The sequence below is a fragment of the Palaemon carinicauda genome, chromosome 35 (genome assembly GCF_036898095.1).
Source record: "Palaemon carinicauda isolate YSFRI2023 chromosome 35, ASM3689809v2, whole genome shotgun sequence".
In the NCBI taxonomy this organism is placed as follows: domain Eukaryota; kingdom Metazoa; phylum Arthropoda; class Malacostraca; order Decapoda; family Palaemonidae; genus Palaemon; species Palaemon carinicauda.
The window spans coordinates 55,934,969-55,951,999 of NC_090759.1; the positions used below are offsets into that span (position 1 = coordinate 55,934,969).

The 17,031-nt window shown below is 37.1% G+C and overlaps 1 protein-coding gene across 11 annotated transcripts in view; it reads right to left on the bottom strand.

The window, feature by feature from the left end:
- Positions 1-17,031, bottom strand: part of fry (Protein furry) — a 232,115-nt gene that overhangs the window by 73,655 nt on the left and 141,429 nt on the right. For 9 of the 11 annotated variants that reach the window (XM_068359034.1, XM_068359039.1, XM_068359038.1 and 6 more), the window contains 7 exons: positions 16,352-16,601; positions 15,897-15,996; positions 13,241-13,351; positions 12,917-13,080; positions 12,567-12,790; positions 10,085-10,251; positions 9,527-9,661 (listed from right to left, as the gene is read on the bottom strand). In XM_068359034.1, the coding sequence (XP_068215135.1) occupies positions 9,527-9,661; positions 10,085-10,251; positions 12,567-12,790; positions 12,917-13,080; positions 13,241-13,351; positions 15,897-15,996; positions 16,352-16,601 (1,151 nt within the window). The remainder of the gene's footprint in view (positions 1-9,526; positions 9,662-10,084; positions 10,252-12,566; positions 12,791-12,916; positions 13,081-13,240; positions 13,352-15,896; positions 15,997-16,351; positions 16,602-17,031) is intronic. The other 2 variants (XM_068359032.1, XM_068359035.1) reach the window with 2 other exon arrangements.

Consider the following 17,031-nt stretch of genomic DNA (forward strand, 5'->3'; position numbering starts at 1 on the left):
ATTTTAGATATAGCAATAAAGTCTTAAATTTTAGACACCGCTAGTAAAAGGAGATATAAGAACTGGATTTCATACGATACAGAGATGGTAAAATCTGGGATAACTATAAGCCTATAAAATATTATAAGAACTACTTTGTAAAATCTCAGCTTTTTATAAAATATTAAAAACTTTTTATAATTTGTATTTTTCCTATTTATACAAACCTGAGTCATTTATATGGGGTAACTAGTAATCCTGTTTCCTACCACTGGCCAATCAAAATTTTGGTTGATTACGTCATTCTTCGTTGCTAGGTAAACACTGTATGCGCAAGGACACTTGCTACAGTGTCTCTTCACAACACTCACCTGGTCAAAGACTTGCGGGGCAGGTTAGGCGGGACCTTTGGTAAATGACTCGGGTTTGTATAGCCAGAAAAAATACAAATCATGTAATATTTGTAGTTTATTCCTACGTGGATACAAACTCCTGAGTCATTTATATGAGGAGTCTTCCTTAGGAGTGAGGAAGTCTCCATGAAATCAAGACCCTTCCTCTCTGGAAGATCTAAATGCTACTGTACAAGTAATAGCAGAGATCAACATAAATCTTAGAGAACAGTGTAGCCAGCTTGTAAAGAGGCAAGGCCAAACTTTAAATTCTGTGAGAGTTAAACCCTTCTCTTGATACAAATACTATTAATAATAGTAAGTGATCTAAGAGAACAGCCAGGGAATGAAGTAGCCAGCTCATAGAAGCAAGGCTGTTCGTTCAGGTCCCAAAAAGGTAATCTTCCCCAGGGGTGAAGTGGTATAAACATCAAGTGTCATTGTTCTGCTGTCACCACAATGCCTATTGAGAGGATTCCCAAAGGCTTGAATGTGCCATCTTTAAGGTTGGCTGGGGCACCAGCCACCCATTGAGATACTGCTGCTAGAGTTATTGGATCCTTTGAATGAACACAGTACTTCATTGGATCCTTCTCTCTGGTTACAGTGCACTTTTTATTTGCCTACACATACACTGAATAGTTTGTCCTATTCTTTATACTTCTCCTCTGTCCTTGTACACCTGACAATACTGAGATCACCAATCAATTCTTCTTTGCTCAAGAGGTTAACTACTACACTAATAGTTCAGTGGCTACTTTCCTCTTCGTAAGGGTAGAAGAGACTATTTAGCTATGATAACAAGCTTTTCTAGAAGAACAACACTCCAATATCAAACCATTGTTCTCTAGTCTTGGGTAGTGCCATAGCCTCTTTACCATGGTCTTCCACTGTCTTGGATTAAGAATTCTCTTGCTTAAGGGTACACTTGGGCATGCTATTCTACCTTGTTTCTCTTCCTCTTTTTTTTGGAATTTTTTTTTAGTTTATATACAAAATATCTAATTCAATTTTACTGTTCTTAAAACATTTACTGTGATTGTTTATTACTTCTCTTGTAGTTCATTGATTTCCTTTTTTGTTTCCTCACTGGGCTATTTTTCCCTATTGGAGCCTTTGGGCTTATAACATCCTTCTTTTCTAACTAGGGTTGCAGCTTAGCTTGCAATAATAATAATAATAATAATCCACCAGCTTGTGGACTTGTATTAATGAATGGTTTCGCGGAACACTGAGGTTGTGGCAAACCGACATGTATCATGTGCTCGAGGAGTGGGGCCCCTAGCAACGCTTCCCCAGAGGATGTATAGGTTCTTATGATACTTTCTCTCAGAGAGAGAGAGACCTTGCTTCTGAAAACATTATTTTGGAGCGTGCAAAATTCACGAAGTGGTCATGGTAACTAGTAATTTAGAATGGTTTTGCGGAACACTAAGGTTGCGGCAAGCCCACCTAGATGATGTGCTCGATGGGGTTCCTAGTGACGCTTTCCCTAAAGATGCATAGGTTTTTCTGATAGGCTTTATTACTTGGAGAGAGATAGTGTCACTAACTACTTTCCTCCGGAACGACCTGAGCTCATGAACAAAAAAAGGGAGTGATATGACCTAGCTATTTGTTCTATCAGAAACTTGCACTGACCTACGGGACAGAGTAACTATTTGTTCGTGTGATCAGGTACCTCCTTGTGAGACAACAGACTGAAAGAGTTAACATGAGATCTTTTCTAACCGGAGTCTGGATTGCTCATTGAACCAGAGATGGGAAAAGGTGGAGATTTTCTGATATCATGTTATGGGGGGATCCCATGCGACTCTTCCCCTGAGGAATGTGAGTTTCATGGTAACCCTTAACCAACAAGGTGTCCATTTTCAAGAACTACTACTTCACTTCTGATCTGAGGGCTCCAACAGTGAACAAACTTTGTATCCCTGGGCAGAAGGGTCAGAGAACTCTGTTCATCCATAGACTTTTTGAGAGGCAAGCTTGTAAAAAGGTCCAAAAGAAAATTCACTAAATCCAGTTCTCATTATCAAAATGAGAATAAGATAACCCCAGAAATTATAGCATATTCTAAATTCGGTTTCCGGGAAAACAGGATCATGCAAGTAGGCTTGTTTACTTGACTGGTAGCTAAATAAAGTCAATAGAAAGGGTAGTTAGCTCCTTGACATAAGCCCTTCTGTCTGGGATTGTAAGGATAATCCAGACTCAATAGTTGGGACAGTTCCATCATCCAGAAACCTTGGTAACGAGGGCACTAATAGCTCTTTCAGGTGGGAGAATTCTAGTATCTCAAGCAAGGGCCTCCTGCAAGATCTAGAACTACATCTGAACCTCCATGACAGCGACAGGATATGTTTTCAAATTTGTCAAAAAGTTCTTAATCAAGAGGACGCATCTTAGAACGCTCTCCACTCTGGAGCAGTTCATAGTAAGGGTACCACTTTGACCTGAATGGCTCTCATTAGCTGACTAACTCTTCCTAGGAAAGATGTCGGTTAGAATTCTATGTGACGTGTCAAGCAAACTCATTGCGACTAGTCAACGGGTGATCATGCAGCTTTCTTTATTCGGTCCGATTATATTCAAGGGCTCATCATGAGAAGTTTTAGACCCATTAACTGTTTCTTATATATAATAAATTGTGATGTCCATCTGACTCCCTTGGATCTCCTGGTCTTATATTCCATAGATAAGGGAGTTGGACATTGGCCATTACCATACTATTGGTTGAAAATGGTGGCTAACAAGCATTCTGGCAAAGTTAAATACAGTAGGGTCCCGAATTATGCGAGAATTTGGTCGATTAATGACCTCGTGTAAATGGAAAATCGCGAATTTCGAAACACACAACTAACAGAAATAATTCCATTGTGGCCATGGCAACCAGCAATTTGCCTATTCAAATGTGTTTACTACCCATTTCCAATACTTTTTTTGCACTATACTGTATTTCTTTATAATATCAAATTGTTCTTGTAAATAAATAAAACATTTAATATACTTTAAAGTTCTAATAACTTGAAAAATGGTTAAAATTACAACCAGGATAGGTGTAAACACCATATATTTCCCGTTATAACACAACCCAAAATACAGACAAATTTTAATGTTTGTCATATCTATTGTATAATACAACTGGTGAATAGCAAAACCATCACTCTATAGACTAGCTTGTTGTATGATTGAAAATCCAGAATTATCAAAATAAAGGCGATTTTATATCATGCGTTTCCTAAACACGCTAAAAAGCACAATTGAAAACGACAACCAATGTTTTGTTTACGTTTATCTCTGATCACAACGAAGAAACAGACGCATTTATACATCTGTGTTTTTTGAATTGACAGCAATTCTACCAAGTATAGATTATATGTTGAATTTGTTATTACCAATGTTCTAATTATTTTTTATTAGAACCTTTCAAATAAATGAAATGAATGTCATTAATGAAATGTTTTTCTTCATGATGCCGCCTGAAACGGAAACCTTCCATTTGTTTACGCTCCATCTTCGATCATAATAAACAAACGAATGCATTAAACACACATGATCTAAGTCATAACTAATGATATTACAAACATTTAGTAAACATTATGTTATTACAATATTTTACTTACCGTATCCATATAAATTCCTAAATTCGTAGCAAAGCTGGAAATTTTTTTTTCCTTATGCGTTTAATCCACAATAGCAAACTGCCGCTAATGACAGAGTGATAACTTACGATAATTCTAAACTGTTCAAAAGATAATTGTCCTTTCCATATCCAAAATACTTTTCCTAACATCAGTTATAAGTCAACTTGTACCCACCTCAATTATGGATCCATATGCAAAAAAGGTAAAAGAAGAAAGTACTAGGCCTATTTTTAAAGTCACCGAACAATTAGGTTAGCGCTATAACGTTCGATGTGAGAGAGAGAGAGAGAGAGAGAGAGAGAGAGAGAGTGATAGGTTATAACACATTGGTGTTTATGTAATATTAACTGTATAGATGGTTTGAATAAGTTAAGAAATGGTGTAAACAATTCTTTGTTATTGTATTCGCGCGGAAGCTAGACATCAGCTGATGTGATCACAGCCAAAAGTAAAACAAAAATAAGTTAGCAATACTCGATTTTTAAAAACACACCCGAAATTTAACAACATAAGTACATGTTTTATTATAGCGCAATTGACATTTAAAGAGTAAAAATTTTCTGGAATAGAATGGTGTTTCCTAAAAAATAGTGGTTTGCGGACGAAATCGGTTACCGTATTTTAAGCTATGATTGAAATGGATGTATACACGGTATAATTTTTTCGTTTTGTATTTAATTGACACTTCAAGAAAACCGATTTTGGTTTCTTCATCTATTTGTAAGTATTGTATAACGAGAGAGAGAGAGAGAGAGAGAGAGAGAGAGAGAGAGAGAGAATCAGCTGTTGTAATTGAATGTCGTGTTTTTGTTTCGTGTACTCCCTGAAGCGAGGAATTGATCGCCACAACACACACACTCTCTCTCTCTCTCTCTCTCTCTCTCTCTCTCTCTCTCTCTCTCTCTCTCTCTCTCTCTCTCTCTCTCTCTCTCTCTAGATTTTAATTTACCGTCTACTCTACAAAACCAATGTTTGCAAATCAAATGTATACTGTTTAAAATATGACAAAATATTGACGACTCGTTACCGAAGTTTAGGCTATTCACTGCCGATAAACGAAGCCAGTCTACTCGTGAAAACCTTGAACGCCCAGAGGGAAAAATAAGGCTTTTAAATATACTGTACTAAACAAAAATAATGCTTTAATATACCATCATTAACACTACCATTACAATTATCGTAAGGTTGGAGAAAGATAAAGATTGCCGAGAACGTAACCACATTTCTGTTTACATTTTGTCAGCTGGACTCGCACAGTTAACAGTTGATTTCATTGTTGATGTGGAATTTTATCCTTAAATAGGCTATTCATTATGAAATTATGTTATGAAATGTAATGTTAATATTGTTTTGTAACATTTATTATAAATCACCGTATTTAGGGCTACCAATATACTTAAAAAGACAATAGATTTGATACATTTTGTAGTGCTTGACTCGCGAACTTTGAACAGCCTTGCAGATACAGAAAATTTATTTTTGAAAAATATCGATCGCGGAAAAGGGGAATCGTGTAATTCGAACACGCTTAATTCGGGACCCTACTGTAATACCTGACAACAGGAAAAACCATTTAAGACCTAGCTTAGTTAGGAGGTATGAAGGGAATAACTTCCCTGGTCATACCTGGTTATTACTCATAGGTAGTCCTCACCACTCCTACTCGGTGATGATTCGACTCCGCAGAGGAATATCTGGACTAGGCCTTTTTGTAAACCTCCTTGTCACGCTTCCTGACAAGAGTAAAGGCAATCTTTACCGCTCTAAAAGTCCTTATCCATAAGTGATTTTTCCTTATTTTTTCCAGAGAGGCTTTGTATCCTCTCTAGACTTGGAAGGAAACACCAAGATCCTTTTTAACAGATGGACAGGAAAAAACAGGAGGGGCAACTTTTGCTTTCCGGTTGGTCTTTATTCTCAAGATACAGTATCATGTCTCTACAGTGATATTGGAAGCCAAGTTTCTTCTGACCATGGAGGGGTTCTGTGTATTCATAGTATTCTCATGCTAAACACCACTTGCACAGAGAATACTTTCGTAACTAGCAGAGACATCGCTTCTCGGGATGGGTAATATTTTCCCGAAGAAAAGAGTTCTGTCATCCAAATTCTGATTTTGGGATAATCATTCTTTGGAAACAGAAAAGGTGCCAGTTTATGATCAGATATTTGGCTGTCATCTGTTGGGCCTGGCTCCCTTCCATATTCTGGGGAAGAGATAGCCCATAATTCCATTGACTAATTTTCGTGTCACGATCTTGAGTCCCGTCAAGGGTATAGGTTTGAAACCATAGTCTTCTTCTCGAAAGGTAGTATCTTACAGATCTTCCTTGAGGTAGGCCAGGTAAGGGTTTGCGATTGGTACTTCACCGTAGTTTTGGGTAACTAACGGTCTTAAAAACAACTATTTGCTATGCCAATTTAAAAAAAAAAAAAAAAAAAAGGAAGGGGAAGAGAGAGATCCAAAGAAATCCCACCTATAATTGTAAGGCTGGGTAAACTGGAAACTTAATCCAGGTTCTTCCCCTGCCTGCAGCTGGAATTAGATTTCTCTTGAGGAAGATAATATCTGACACCAAGCCTAAAGGCCATATATGCCCAACTCGACAGTGGAGGCGTATCTAGACTAACCCTGAGAGAGAGAGAGAGAGAGAGAGAGAGAGAGAGGGAGAGGGAGAGGGAGAGGGAGAGGGAGAGGGAGGGAGAGAGGGAGAGAGAGAGAGAGAGAGAGAGAGAGAGAGAGGCCCATATCCTGAACATGTTATCTTCAAAGGACCTTGATCGATTTTACTACTTCCTTCCATACTATAACGTCCACTCCCTACTTGTGGTAACTCCAGGTACGCAGCTATTACTCGTAGGAGCTATTGAACCTGCGGGTTTTGCCTTCAGGGGGAGAGGAACTAGTTCCTTTGGTCTGAGTAGTTTGAACTACAAGGTGACTCTGCATCTTATAAAAGTCTCTCTGTGGATGCTGAGAGGCCAGCATACTAGTCATCATCCTTCTTTTTCTCGAGGTAATTTGTTCCCGTCTAGCAATCTTAACTATCACCGACTCTACTTGTGGCTGGGAGAACAGATGAGGGGAATTCACCAAATCCAAACATCTCCGTGGGCAGTTCTTCAAACCATCTGGCCAAGATTATGTCAATTCTTTTAAGCAGTCTTTTTAAGACAGTTCCCCATAGAGGAACAGTAGGAAGTAAAAGGAATTATAGAACTTTTTACCATGTTCGTGACATATCTTCAAATCAACGTAGGGCATTAAAATACTTAGGCTCTTCCCTAGTAGCATAGTGGGAGATTGCTCTCGACCAATGGTCAAGCCATAAACAGATTTGGATAGCTGACACTGCTGCTTTTTCCATGTTCATTATCTCTGCCTTAAAAAAATGGTTGAGAATGTAGATATGTCCTCTGTTTGTGGGGACGGAACTAAGCTAGCTAAGTTCTCTGGGAACAGTAATGGACCCTGAAAGGCCCCACAGGGTGCAAATAAATTTCTCTACTCAGACAGGGCCACAGGTGGTAACACTGGGGACCTGTGTATTGGATTTTTAGTTTGTCTCGAGAGTTTTAAACTGTAATTGAGTTCAGGATTACGTGCTTGTGTCTGAATCCTCTCACCTGTTTTTTTTCTCAGTGACAGATTTCTCTAGAGGAGAGACTCATATTTTCTAGGTGATGGATGAGGCTCCTAATTCTCAGAGATGGAGGTATCTCTGAAACAGACATAGAGGTTCTAAGAGGGTTGACTTCTGTTGAGACAGTGCCAGCGCTCATAGCTGTGACCCTTAGGGTTAACATCAATTCAGCCATCAAGGTTATAAGGAGTACCTAAATCATCTCTATTGTCCTTCCTTTCTCCAGCCGTAAACAGATTAATACGAGATAAGGAGTCGGAAATAGGCCTAGGGAAACTTCTTTCCCATTCAACATATTCAGCCAAAGTATGGGTTTCTTTTCCCCGATTCGGTCTATTGCCAGCAACAGACTTATCAACTGAAAAGCCTCTGCTTCATCTTCGAAGGGGGCTTCGTCTATACCTCTTAGTCAGGTTGACTCTTAAATCAGACTGGAGTTCTGTTGCAGGCATAGGATGAGAAGTTTCTGTCCTATCTTCACCTTTCAAGAATCGTGAAGGGGAATCTGTGGCAAAAAGTTATCATACATAAAACTAGCATATAATCTGTACTTGTGAGGAATACCCTGGGATGAGTTGCAAGCATGTCTTAGGTATGAAGAAAATTTTTCACATGCAGAAAGGTTGGTACATACATCTTTGTCTGGCTGGACGATGATCCTACCTGAATCCTAACTAGCGGTGATTTCGGTGAATCTCCTACTAAATTTCCCTACTCTAGGTAAGGAAGGAGGGGGTGTAGACGCTGCTAATGCGGTCTGACCACCCTTATCGTAAGTCTCTAAAAATCCCTTGACACTCTGTAGAGGAGACCTAAGCTTAGGGGCCCCATAGTTATAAGACGAACTCAATTCGTGAGAACATGTTGGGAATTGCAAACTTTCCTCTTTCAATATGGTTGCCTAATGACTTTAGGGGAAGTCTCTTGTTGAAAACGCCTGTTCATTTTTCTCATCCTGGTTGATGTGCTGAGACCTGGCTCCTCAAAGTCTCGCTATGCACAATCTACACTTCTCTGGATGTGTGTATCGTTTGAAATTAAGTTTTCAGGGAAATCTCGACATGAAAAACTGAAAGGAGGTTCTCACTGCATAGAATGATATCTATCTCTAACTCACATTGGGAGGAGACTCAGCAACGTAGAAATCTCGTTAAGTGTCCTGCGACGAGAAAACTATGTCTCCCATTGGGAGGTGGTCCACTCCCTAGAGTATTTACATGGAGATTCCCTTGAACAGCGCTTGTCCAGGCAAAAGGGACACAGATGATGTGTGTATGTCTGCCCGACTCATAAGGACGCCTCAATAGTCACTATGCTGGCCTGGGCAAAAACGTAAATACTGAGATTTACTAGATATAAGCACTCGCTCATAACTCACAGTTAATGAAGTCACTCAAATGACCATGAATTAAGAAAAAACACAATTCAAGAGAGCTAAACACTAAAAGGGTAAACGAGATGAATCCTAAGGCTAAATCGTAGAGAGCAATTGAGAGCACAACCTCTTCACTTCATGACCAGCAATGTTGTGAAGAGATGTGTGAGCAAGTTCAAGCTTGCTGTTTGCGCATCCGCTGCGTTTACCCAGCAACAAAGCCTGACGCAATCAACCAAAATTCTAATTGGCCAGTCGTAGAAAACATAATTAGTAATTACCCCATATAAATGACTCGGAAGTTTGTATCTGCATACGAATAAATTCATTATACAATTCAACATCATCTCCCACTTAGAATGTTCTCAATATTCAACATATCCATTACTAATAGGTCTAGTAAATCAGACTGAAAGAGAATAATTGAATGGATAAAAACCATCAACATTAATTCCATTCACTTTTAACTTCAAAGAACAGCACATCTCTTACCTTGTCTCGACAATCTGGTCTATCAAGAGGCAGCCGTCCCAGTACTTTATCCAGCAGTCGCATAGCCAAGATGAATTCATACTCATAATCGGATTCAAGCATTGACACAGCTATCCAGAAGAATTGAGCAAGTACCTGGATAAAGAAATATACTTCATTACAAAGAGGCTTAAAGACTTAAATCTCCTTTATTTAAATGTCTTATACTGTATTTGCTTACTAAATCATAAATTTACTTCAGAATTACTTCTTAGAGCTTAATCTTAATAAATTATACCAGGATTTATTAATTAGTGCGTGACTTTTGACACTGCACAGATACAAAATCAGCAATCATAATCCTCAACATACAGAATAACTAATTTTGACTAAATTCAACTGAGAAATTTAACTTAAAAATTTATATTTTTTCAACAAAAAAATAGTTTCACAGGACAGTATTACTGCTGTAACAAACTTTAAGGTTAATAGTAGTGATGCCTCATATATTTTGGTTAATATCAAATAAAAGTTAAGTGCTATGTGGTATAACATGATCAAATTAAACCTATAACTCACAGTCATTTTATCATCAGCTGAACTTTGGTCAGCTAGCTGCTTCAAAGACTGTGCAGACCGAGATCGTGATAAGTTGTTTGCCTGCTGCATCTGTTGTTGTTGTTGCTGCTGCCTCATGCGACTGTCTACATCAGTGCCGCTTCTGCCCCTCATTTCTGGTTGAACAACTGATAAAGAATAAACAAATAACTGAAGGTGGCAGAGAATCAACCCCCTTAAAAACAATTCTCACAAAGAAATATATTATTTAAATGCTTACCCAATATTGAAAAAGAACTTTCTATCTATTAAATTTCTTATTCCTTATCTAAATATTAATCTCTGACACTATCATTCAGTTAATTCTTTATGCATGTTGCATTAGATTTTTCACAATTCTGACCATCTTTTGCATTCAACATTCCATCCTGTGTGTAGTAATAAGTATGCAGTTAATTCTAAGAGTCTTTCCTCTTCATCATAAGGCTCAATACTACACAGTATTCTAGAAACTTTATTGCAGCTGTGACCATATTGTAGAATAACATTCCTAATCTGTCAGTTGAATCAATGTTTATTACTGATTTTAAGATATTCTGTATTTTTTACACATTACTTATCACATATAGTTTATTTCCTTTCCTCACTGGGCTATTTTCCCTGTTGGAGCCCTTGGGTTTGAAGCATTCTGTTTTATCTGTTTTTCCAACTAGGGTTGTAGTTTAGTTAACAATTGGAAGATTTCCTAAGAAGTTTGTCTGTTACCTTAATAAACTTCTAAATGGAAGTACTGTACTCAAGTTTAGTTTCAGTGAAAGGTGGGAAAGCATAGCCAAGTGAGAGGAGAAGCAGGAGTGTTTGTCTATCACCTGTTGCCTCCTTACATAATTGGGATATAGCTACTAAACCTTGCTTGAGAATAAACAAATGACCAAAGTGGTTCCAGGTCTAAGTCCAAATCAAGTCAGCCTCACAAGAGATCTGATCCAGGGTGGAATGGATACTTCAGACAGCCTTGATGAATAAAAAAAAGATTAAAAGGAGTCTTTCCTTAATGGGATTTTATGTAAGAACTTTTTTCTTAATGAAGGCAGGTTGAGGTTGAAAGACCAAGATATATATTAAGTTTGTCAAGGGAAGCTGATAAAGCACCCATAGCTGTAGTCTAAGTTGCAAGAAGTGAACCAGGAGCAAGAGTAGGAATGATGCCCATAAGGAGCAATAAGAGGACAAAACAAAAGCCTGGAGGATGACTATTTGAGAAAGGTGTGGATAGGAATTGAGATTCTTTAATGTAATGTGCCAACAGAGGAGGCATAGTAACAGATGTATAGGCAGGAGCACTAGCAGATACTGTAGCTAATCATGTGCGAGCAAGAATTGCCCCAAGAACAGATGCAAATCAAAGTGTCAGAGCAGGTGTAAGAGCTTTAAAAACTGAGGGATTCAAAAAAGCCCTGGTTGCTTGTGGTTTGGCACTGTCAAACAAGCAAACCCAAAAGTTGATTGGAAGCCAGCATATATGCTGTGCAGTCAAAACAAAGCCTGTAAAACTGTAGAAGTAAAAGCTCATGGTTTCAGGACTACTGAAGCGGCAGCTGTGGCTAAAGGTAAAATCAAAGATTTCACACCTAATGTACAGCTATCTTCTGGTATATTAGATTCCTACAAGGAGTAGTTAACATATCTTTTTCTCTTACTATAATGCAAAGAGACAACACTAGACTCTACATTTGTAGGAGCGTGTGACCTCTAAACTAGTACAACAAATGAAAGGAGTGGGGTAAAAATCAAGGAATCAACCAAACACCTTGGTGTCCCAACTTGTGGTTAAATCTCCTATATCTTATTTAATGTATCATATCCTGCTGAATGTTAGTTTGAATCTGAGAGGGAACTTTAGAAGGAAACTGAAAGTGTGGGGAAGAAAATGGACTGGTAAAAGGAGTGAGAGGGCGAGGAGTAGTAGAAGGACACTGACCAAAAGTAAATTGTCTGAAAAGCTACAATTTTAGAGGCTTTATCTTTCTCTCCTATCCAAGTACTTTGTACAGGATAACATCACATTGTCAGAAAATCCATCACTTTTCACATCTACTGTATTCTGCAAATTGCAAACCAGACCTTTACATTTCACACACATTGAGTGAGGTTCATACAGTACTTTGATATCATAAAGAAGTTTTAAACTACTCCACATATCATTATAACAAGATTTAAATTGACCTGTACAAAACCTCACTTTGTCAAGAGAGGAAAAAAAGTAAATAAAGGACGATACCACAGCAGCGCAGCTACTTTGTAATCTTAATAACTCTCAAATCACACTAACTCTCTCAGCTCATTAAACAGGTAATTGTTCACCATCTCACAAGAAGCTAACAGAAGAAATATGGTAATTGACGAGAGCCCTTAAAAATTACTCTGAAGATGATTAATGAAAAAACATTTCTATCAGGAGCATAACTATCGAAAGATAAACTTTTATTTATAAGTACTGTACCTTTAATATCAGCTGTGGGGGATCCTATAGGTTTTCCCCGGCCATACGATATTGAATACGATGTGGATCGCATGTGACCCCCAGGGGAGAGAGGAGCAGCAGCTTGAGCAGGATAGCCGGCACCATAAAAGTGCCCCATCATACCATATCCTAAAGGTCCCTTTCGATCCTTGTTGTTTAAATTTGGCGTAGACTTGAATAGTTCTCTAACAAACTCTATGGGTCTGTAAAAAAGAAGAAATCTACTTTACTGAAACAACTCTATGAGACTTCAATACATATATTTTAACTAGCCATTATTACTTTCCAGTTCTGTATTTCAATAACATCTATCACCACAAATTCCATACCTGAAATCTGAGTCAAGGGCATCCACAGCTGATTCCAAAGTTAGCATAAGTTCTGTGACATATCCTTGCATATCTTCCCCTTGTTCAGCAACAGTTTCAACTAATCGTCCTAACAAGTCGCTCAACATTCTAGATGACATGGATACATGAAGTGAACGGAAAACCTACAGGAGAAAAAGGGACCAATGAATGACAACTTAGCCAAAATTATAACATGATCAGTATTGTATCCAAATTCATAAATGCAATGTTAATATAACAAAATAGTTTTTTCATGATTATATTATGAGAAAAATAGTTTAACAATACTATTAACAACACTACCTGGAGAGAACGGCCAGCATAATGCCTTGAAGAGCACGATAATGCTAAATGGAGAGCAATTTGAGCCCAACGTTCTTCTATGTGTGCGTGAGGTAAAGAATTACTGAAAACCTAAAAGGGATGGTATAAAAATATGGTCTTAATTCATCTTTCATGAATAATGCACTTGTAAATATCAAACTCCAATATAAGTATCAAGGTTTGCACCAAACTTGACCAAAACATTGAAATACTTTTCAATAAGGTTTTACATCATTGCTTTCATTTACTATACATTTACAATATGAAAGTGCAATGTAACAACCCCACAAAATAATTAGGATAGGTAATTGTTGCTACATAAGACTGGGGCAAGTTTCATTTCCTTAACCCAATGCTTCATGTCTAAATATAGGCCCCTCATCTATATTACCTCATTTCAATCCCATTATGAAATTCAGATCAAGCTTCAAAATGGTGAAAAAAAATAAAATTGAATAATTATAAAAATAAAGTTTTATTAAGCATACTTTAATCAAATATAAATCGGATCACAAGTTTCTATCAGCAGTTCTTAGTACAGTACAGTACAGTACAGTACAGTACAGTACAGTAGACAATGAATGAAGTACGTGTATATAGAAGTTGGTATGTTTTATCCAAAAAAATCATACTTATAAAAAAGTAGTGTTATAAGACCCTAAGTAACAATTTTGGACACTCAACGGCCTCATGAAAAATGTGTTTCTAATTATCAAGTGAATATTGTAGCAAATTGGAGTTAAGGAGATTGAACAGTCAAGTACCAAGAGATTGAAATAAATGAATGTAAAGTAAGAAGCTCAAAGCAAATTAGACTAGGGACAATGGAATGCAGAAAATGGGTACCCATTACTGGGTATTTCTCATGATAGGCTAATTAATTAATCTGACTTTAAGTACCGTAAAAACTGTTTGCTTAATATCCAACTTCTTGAAGAGAAAATTGTTCAATGTGAGAGGTAACCCAGAGCTATGAAATGCATCCTTGTATGCAGATCACTCTCATAAAATGTATATCAGTCTTTGAAAATGAGGCAAAAAAGTTAAAACCTTACCCTTGAAATGCAACCACTTCAAGAGGGCAACACATCACCTACAATGCCCTTAACCCTTTTACCCCCGGGCTATTTGGAAATTTCCAACCCTTAACCCCCAAGGGGTTATTTCTATCCCATCACATTTTGCAGTATACTTTTTTTTAAATTGCTCTAGCAGGCTTAATTTTTGTCATAGAGAGGTCAGGTTGGTCTCATTCTCTTGGAAAATGCCTGAATTTTCTCAATAAATTATCAAAAATATGAAAAAAATAATTTTATAGCATTTTTTTGCAAGGACGTACCGGTACGTCCATGGGGGTAAAGGGGTGGCTTTTGTGAAACGTGCCAGTACGTCCTTTGGGGGTAAAAGGGTTAAAACTCCAATGAGTAAATAAACTTGTGTTTACACCATACCAAGTTTGCATCTGTAGTTAATTCAACAGAGTTAGCACTGCAACAAGTTAACTTTTATTTACCCTTGGTTTCATCATCTGAAATCTATGAATCAGAACATCTCTCTTGAAGTGAAAATCAAATTAAGAACTAAAGAAATAAGGGAAAGAAAATTCTGACATATGGTGAAGTAAGTTTAGGAGAATCTATAATAAAAATGAATTACAATTAATTATACAATTATTTAACACAGTCAAAAGTTCTAGTCTCCATCAACTCCTTTGGCAAAGTGAGATTGCAATTCTAACGATAATCCAGACAGCAATAAAATATATTTCACATAATGAAGATAGCTTCTGTAAGTTTTTGTATAAATGCTACACTGCCAATGGTCACACTTTTTACATTACAACTGTAAAACAACTATAGTAACTATAGTAACTAAAGCTTTGTAATTACTGTACTATCCTATCCTATCAATTCTGTAATTCATTGATACTTACAGTAATAACACTTTCTATAACGTCAGTAATGACACAACTACTGCAGTCTATAGCAAACATCTCAAGTTTGTTTGTTAGTTTGTTAAATTGTAACTGTAACTACATTACCCCTTCAGAAATAGTATTACACAAGGCAGAGTAGAATTCTTGATTTAAAATCAAATAATTTGTTTTGTAATGAACTGTCCAACTAGTTTACTCCAATTCTTGTAGTGTATCTAAGGACAATTCCTTTTGTAAAGCCCTATGAGGGTCTTGAAACATTACATATCAAGTCTCAAACTACTTTAACATTGAAGCATATAAACATGACACCTAATATCACAAATTTTTAAGTAATTTGTATTTTTCCTAACATACTTACCTAGAACTACCTTCGGGTTATGGCCCTCCCATCCTTCCCCGAGAACCTGCAGGATCGAGTAATACCTATTCCAACGAAACTTACTGGCGATTCGACCTGAGCTAGCACGCTGCCCGACCCCGGGTCACCTCAGGGCGCGTACCACACTGCTAGAGGTTGACCCCGTAGAAAACGGGAAGAGGGTGTAAACTATACAAAAAGCTGGTCGGTTAGGTAGAGTTAACCAGTAACTCCTAAGAAGGTAGTTCTAGGTAAGTAACCGTGTTGGAACAACTAAGAATTTAATAAAATCGTAAAAGGAATACAAAATAGATAGAGCTTTAAATATTTAAACTTACCATAACTACATGACGTACAAAATTTGACAGCTGTTCAGCACTCCTAATTGAGAACTGCTTTGAAGTTATATCCTCATATGTCCACAATGGTTGATTTTTGCTGTAATGGAAAAATAAATTCTAAGCACATGAAACTAATTTTCCTTTTCAACATACAGTATATGTAAAAATATAAAACTTGATTAATTGTAAAACAAAAATATTTCAAGAGCCAAAAAATTCAATTCTAGAGGACAATATGTAATGTTAATTTAGATTTAATACAACTCTTCAGAATAAGGATAGTCTGAATACTGTAAAATCTACTTTAAAACTAATGAATATTAATACTGTAAATGATTAAACAATCAGAGAATAATATAAGCTAAAAATTTTGCTCATTTATTCCATACAGGCTATTTTAAAACTCAAAACATAAAATCATGCTGCTATGTTTCACTTTACCAATACTGTACCTTGATGCAATGAAGTCAATTAGGGACATTATACTATACTGGAGGTCATCCTGTGGCACATGTTCAGCACCAGTAGCAGATGACCCAGAAACAGTGTCCGCATTATCATCTGATGTTATGATGACTGGGTTTGATATGTGGTCATCCGCATTTCCAATTGACCCACCACCATCACTTATATTGTCTGGGGGATTTTCAAATCCTGGTGGAGCCGCCACGATTGGAGGAGTGGGATCTGATGGCGGTTCTTCTGAAATGATGTTCGTAAATTGTGTGTTAGAAAAAGTTCAACATGCGAAAAGCTATGATTTTGAAACAATTTTTTTCCTATACTAACCTTTCAAGGATATTTTTGCAATATTCATATCCCAAACATACTCCATGCTACAGCAGCTTTTGACTTACAGATGGATATGGTAGTCTTACAATACTATGCATGTGCCTAGTAGACCCCCAGCCTAGTAGACCCCCAGACAAGTCTCGGTCAATATTCTCCCTTTTCGAATAGATTTAATAAAAGCAAAATATGTGGGGTGGGAAGAAGAAATTCATTACATGATTAATAGTCTCATATGAAAAGGATAATTTTACATTATTAAAAGGATGATTCATTACAAACCCTTTAACTATACTGTATTAACTATATGCTTAAATCACTAATTTGTAAGGCCAATATGCAG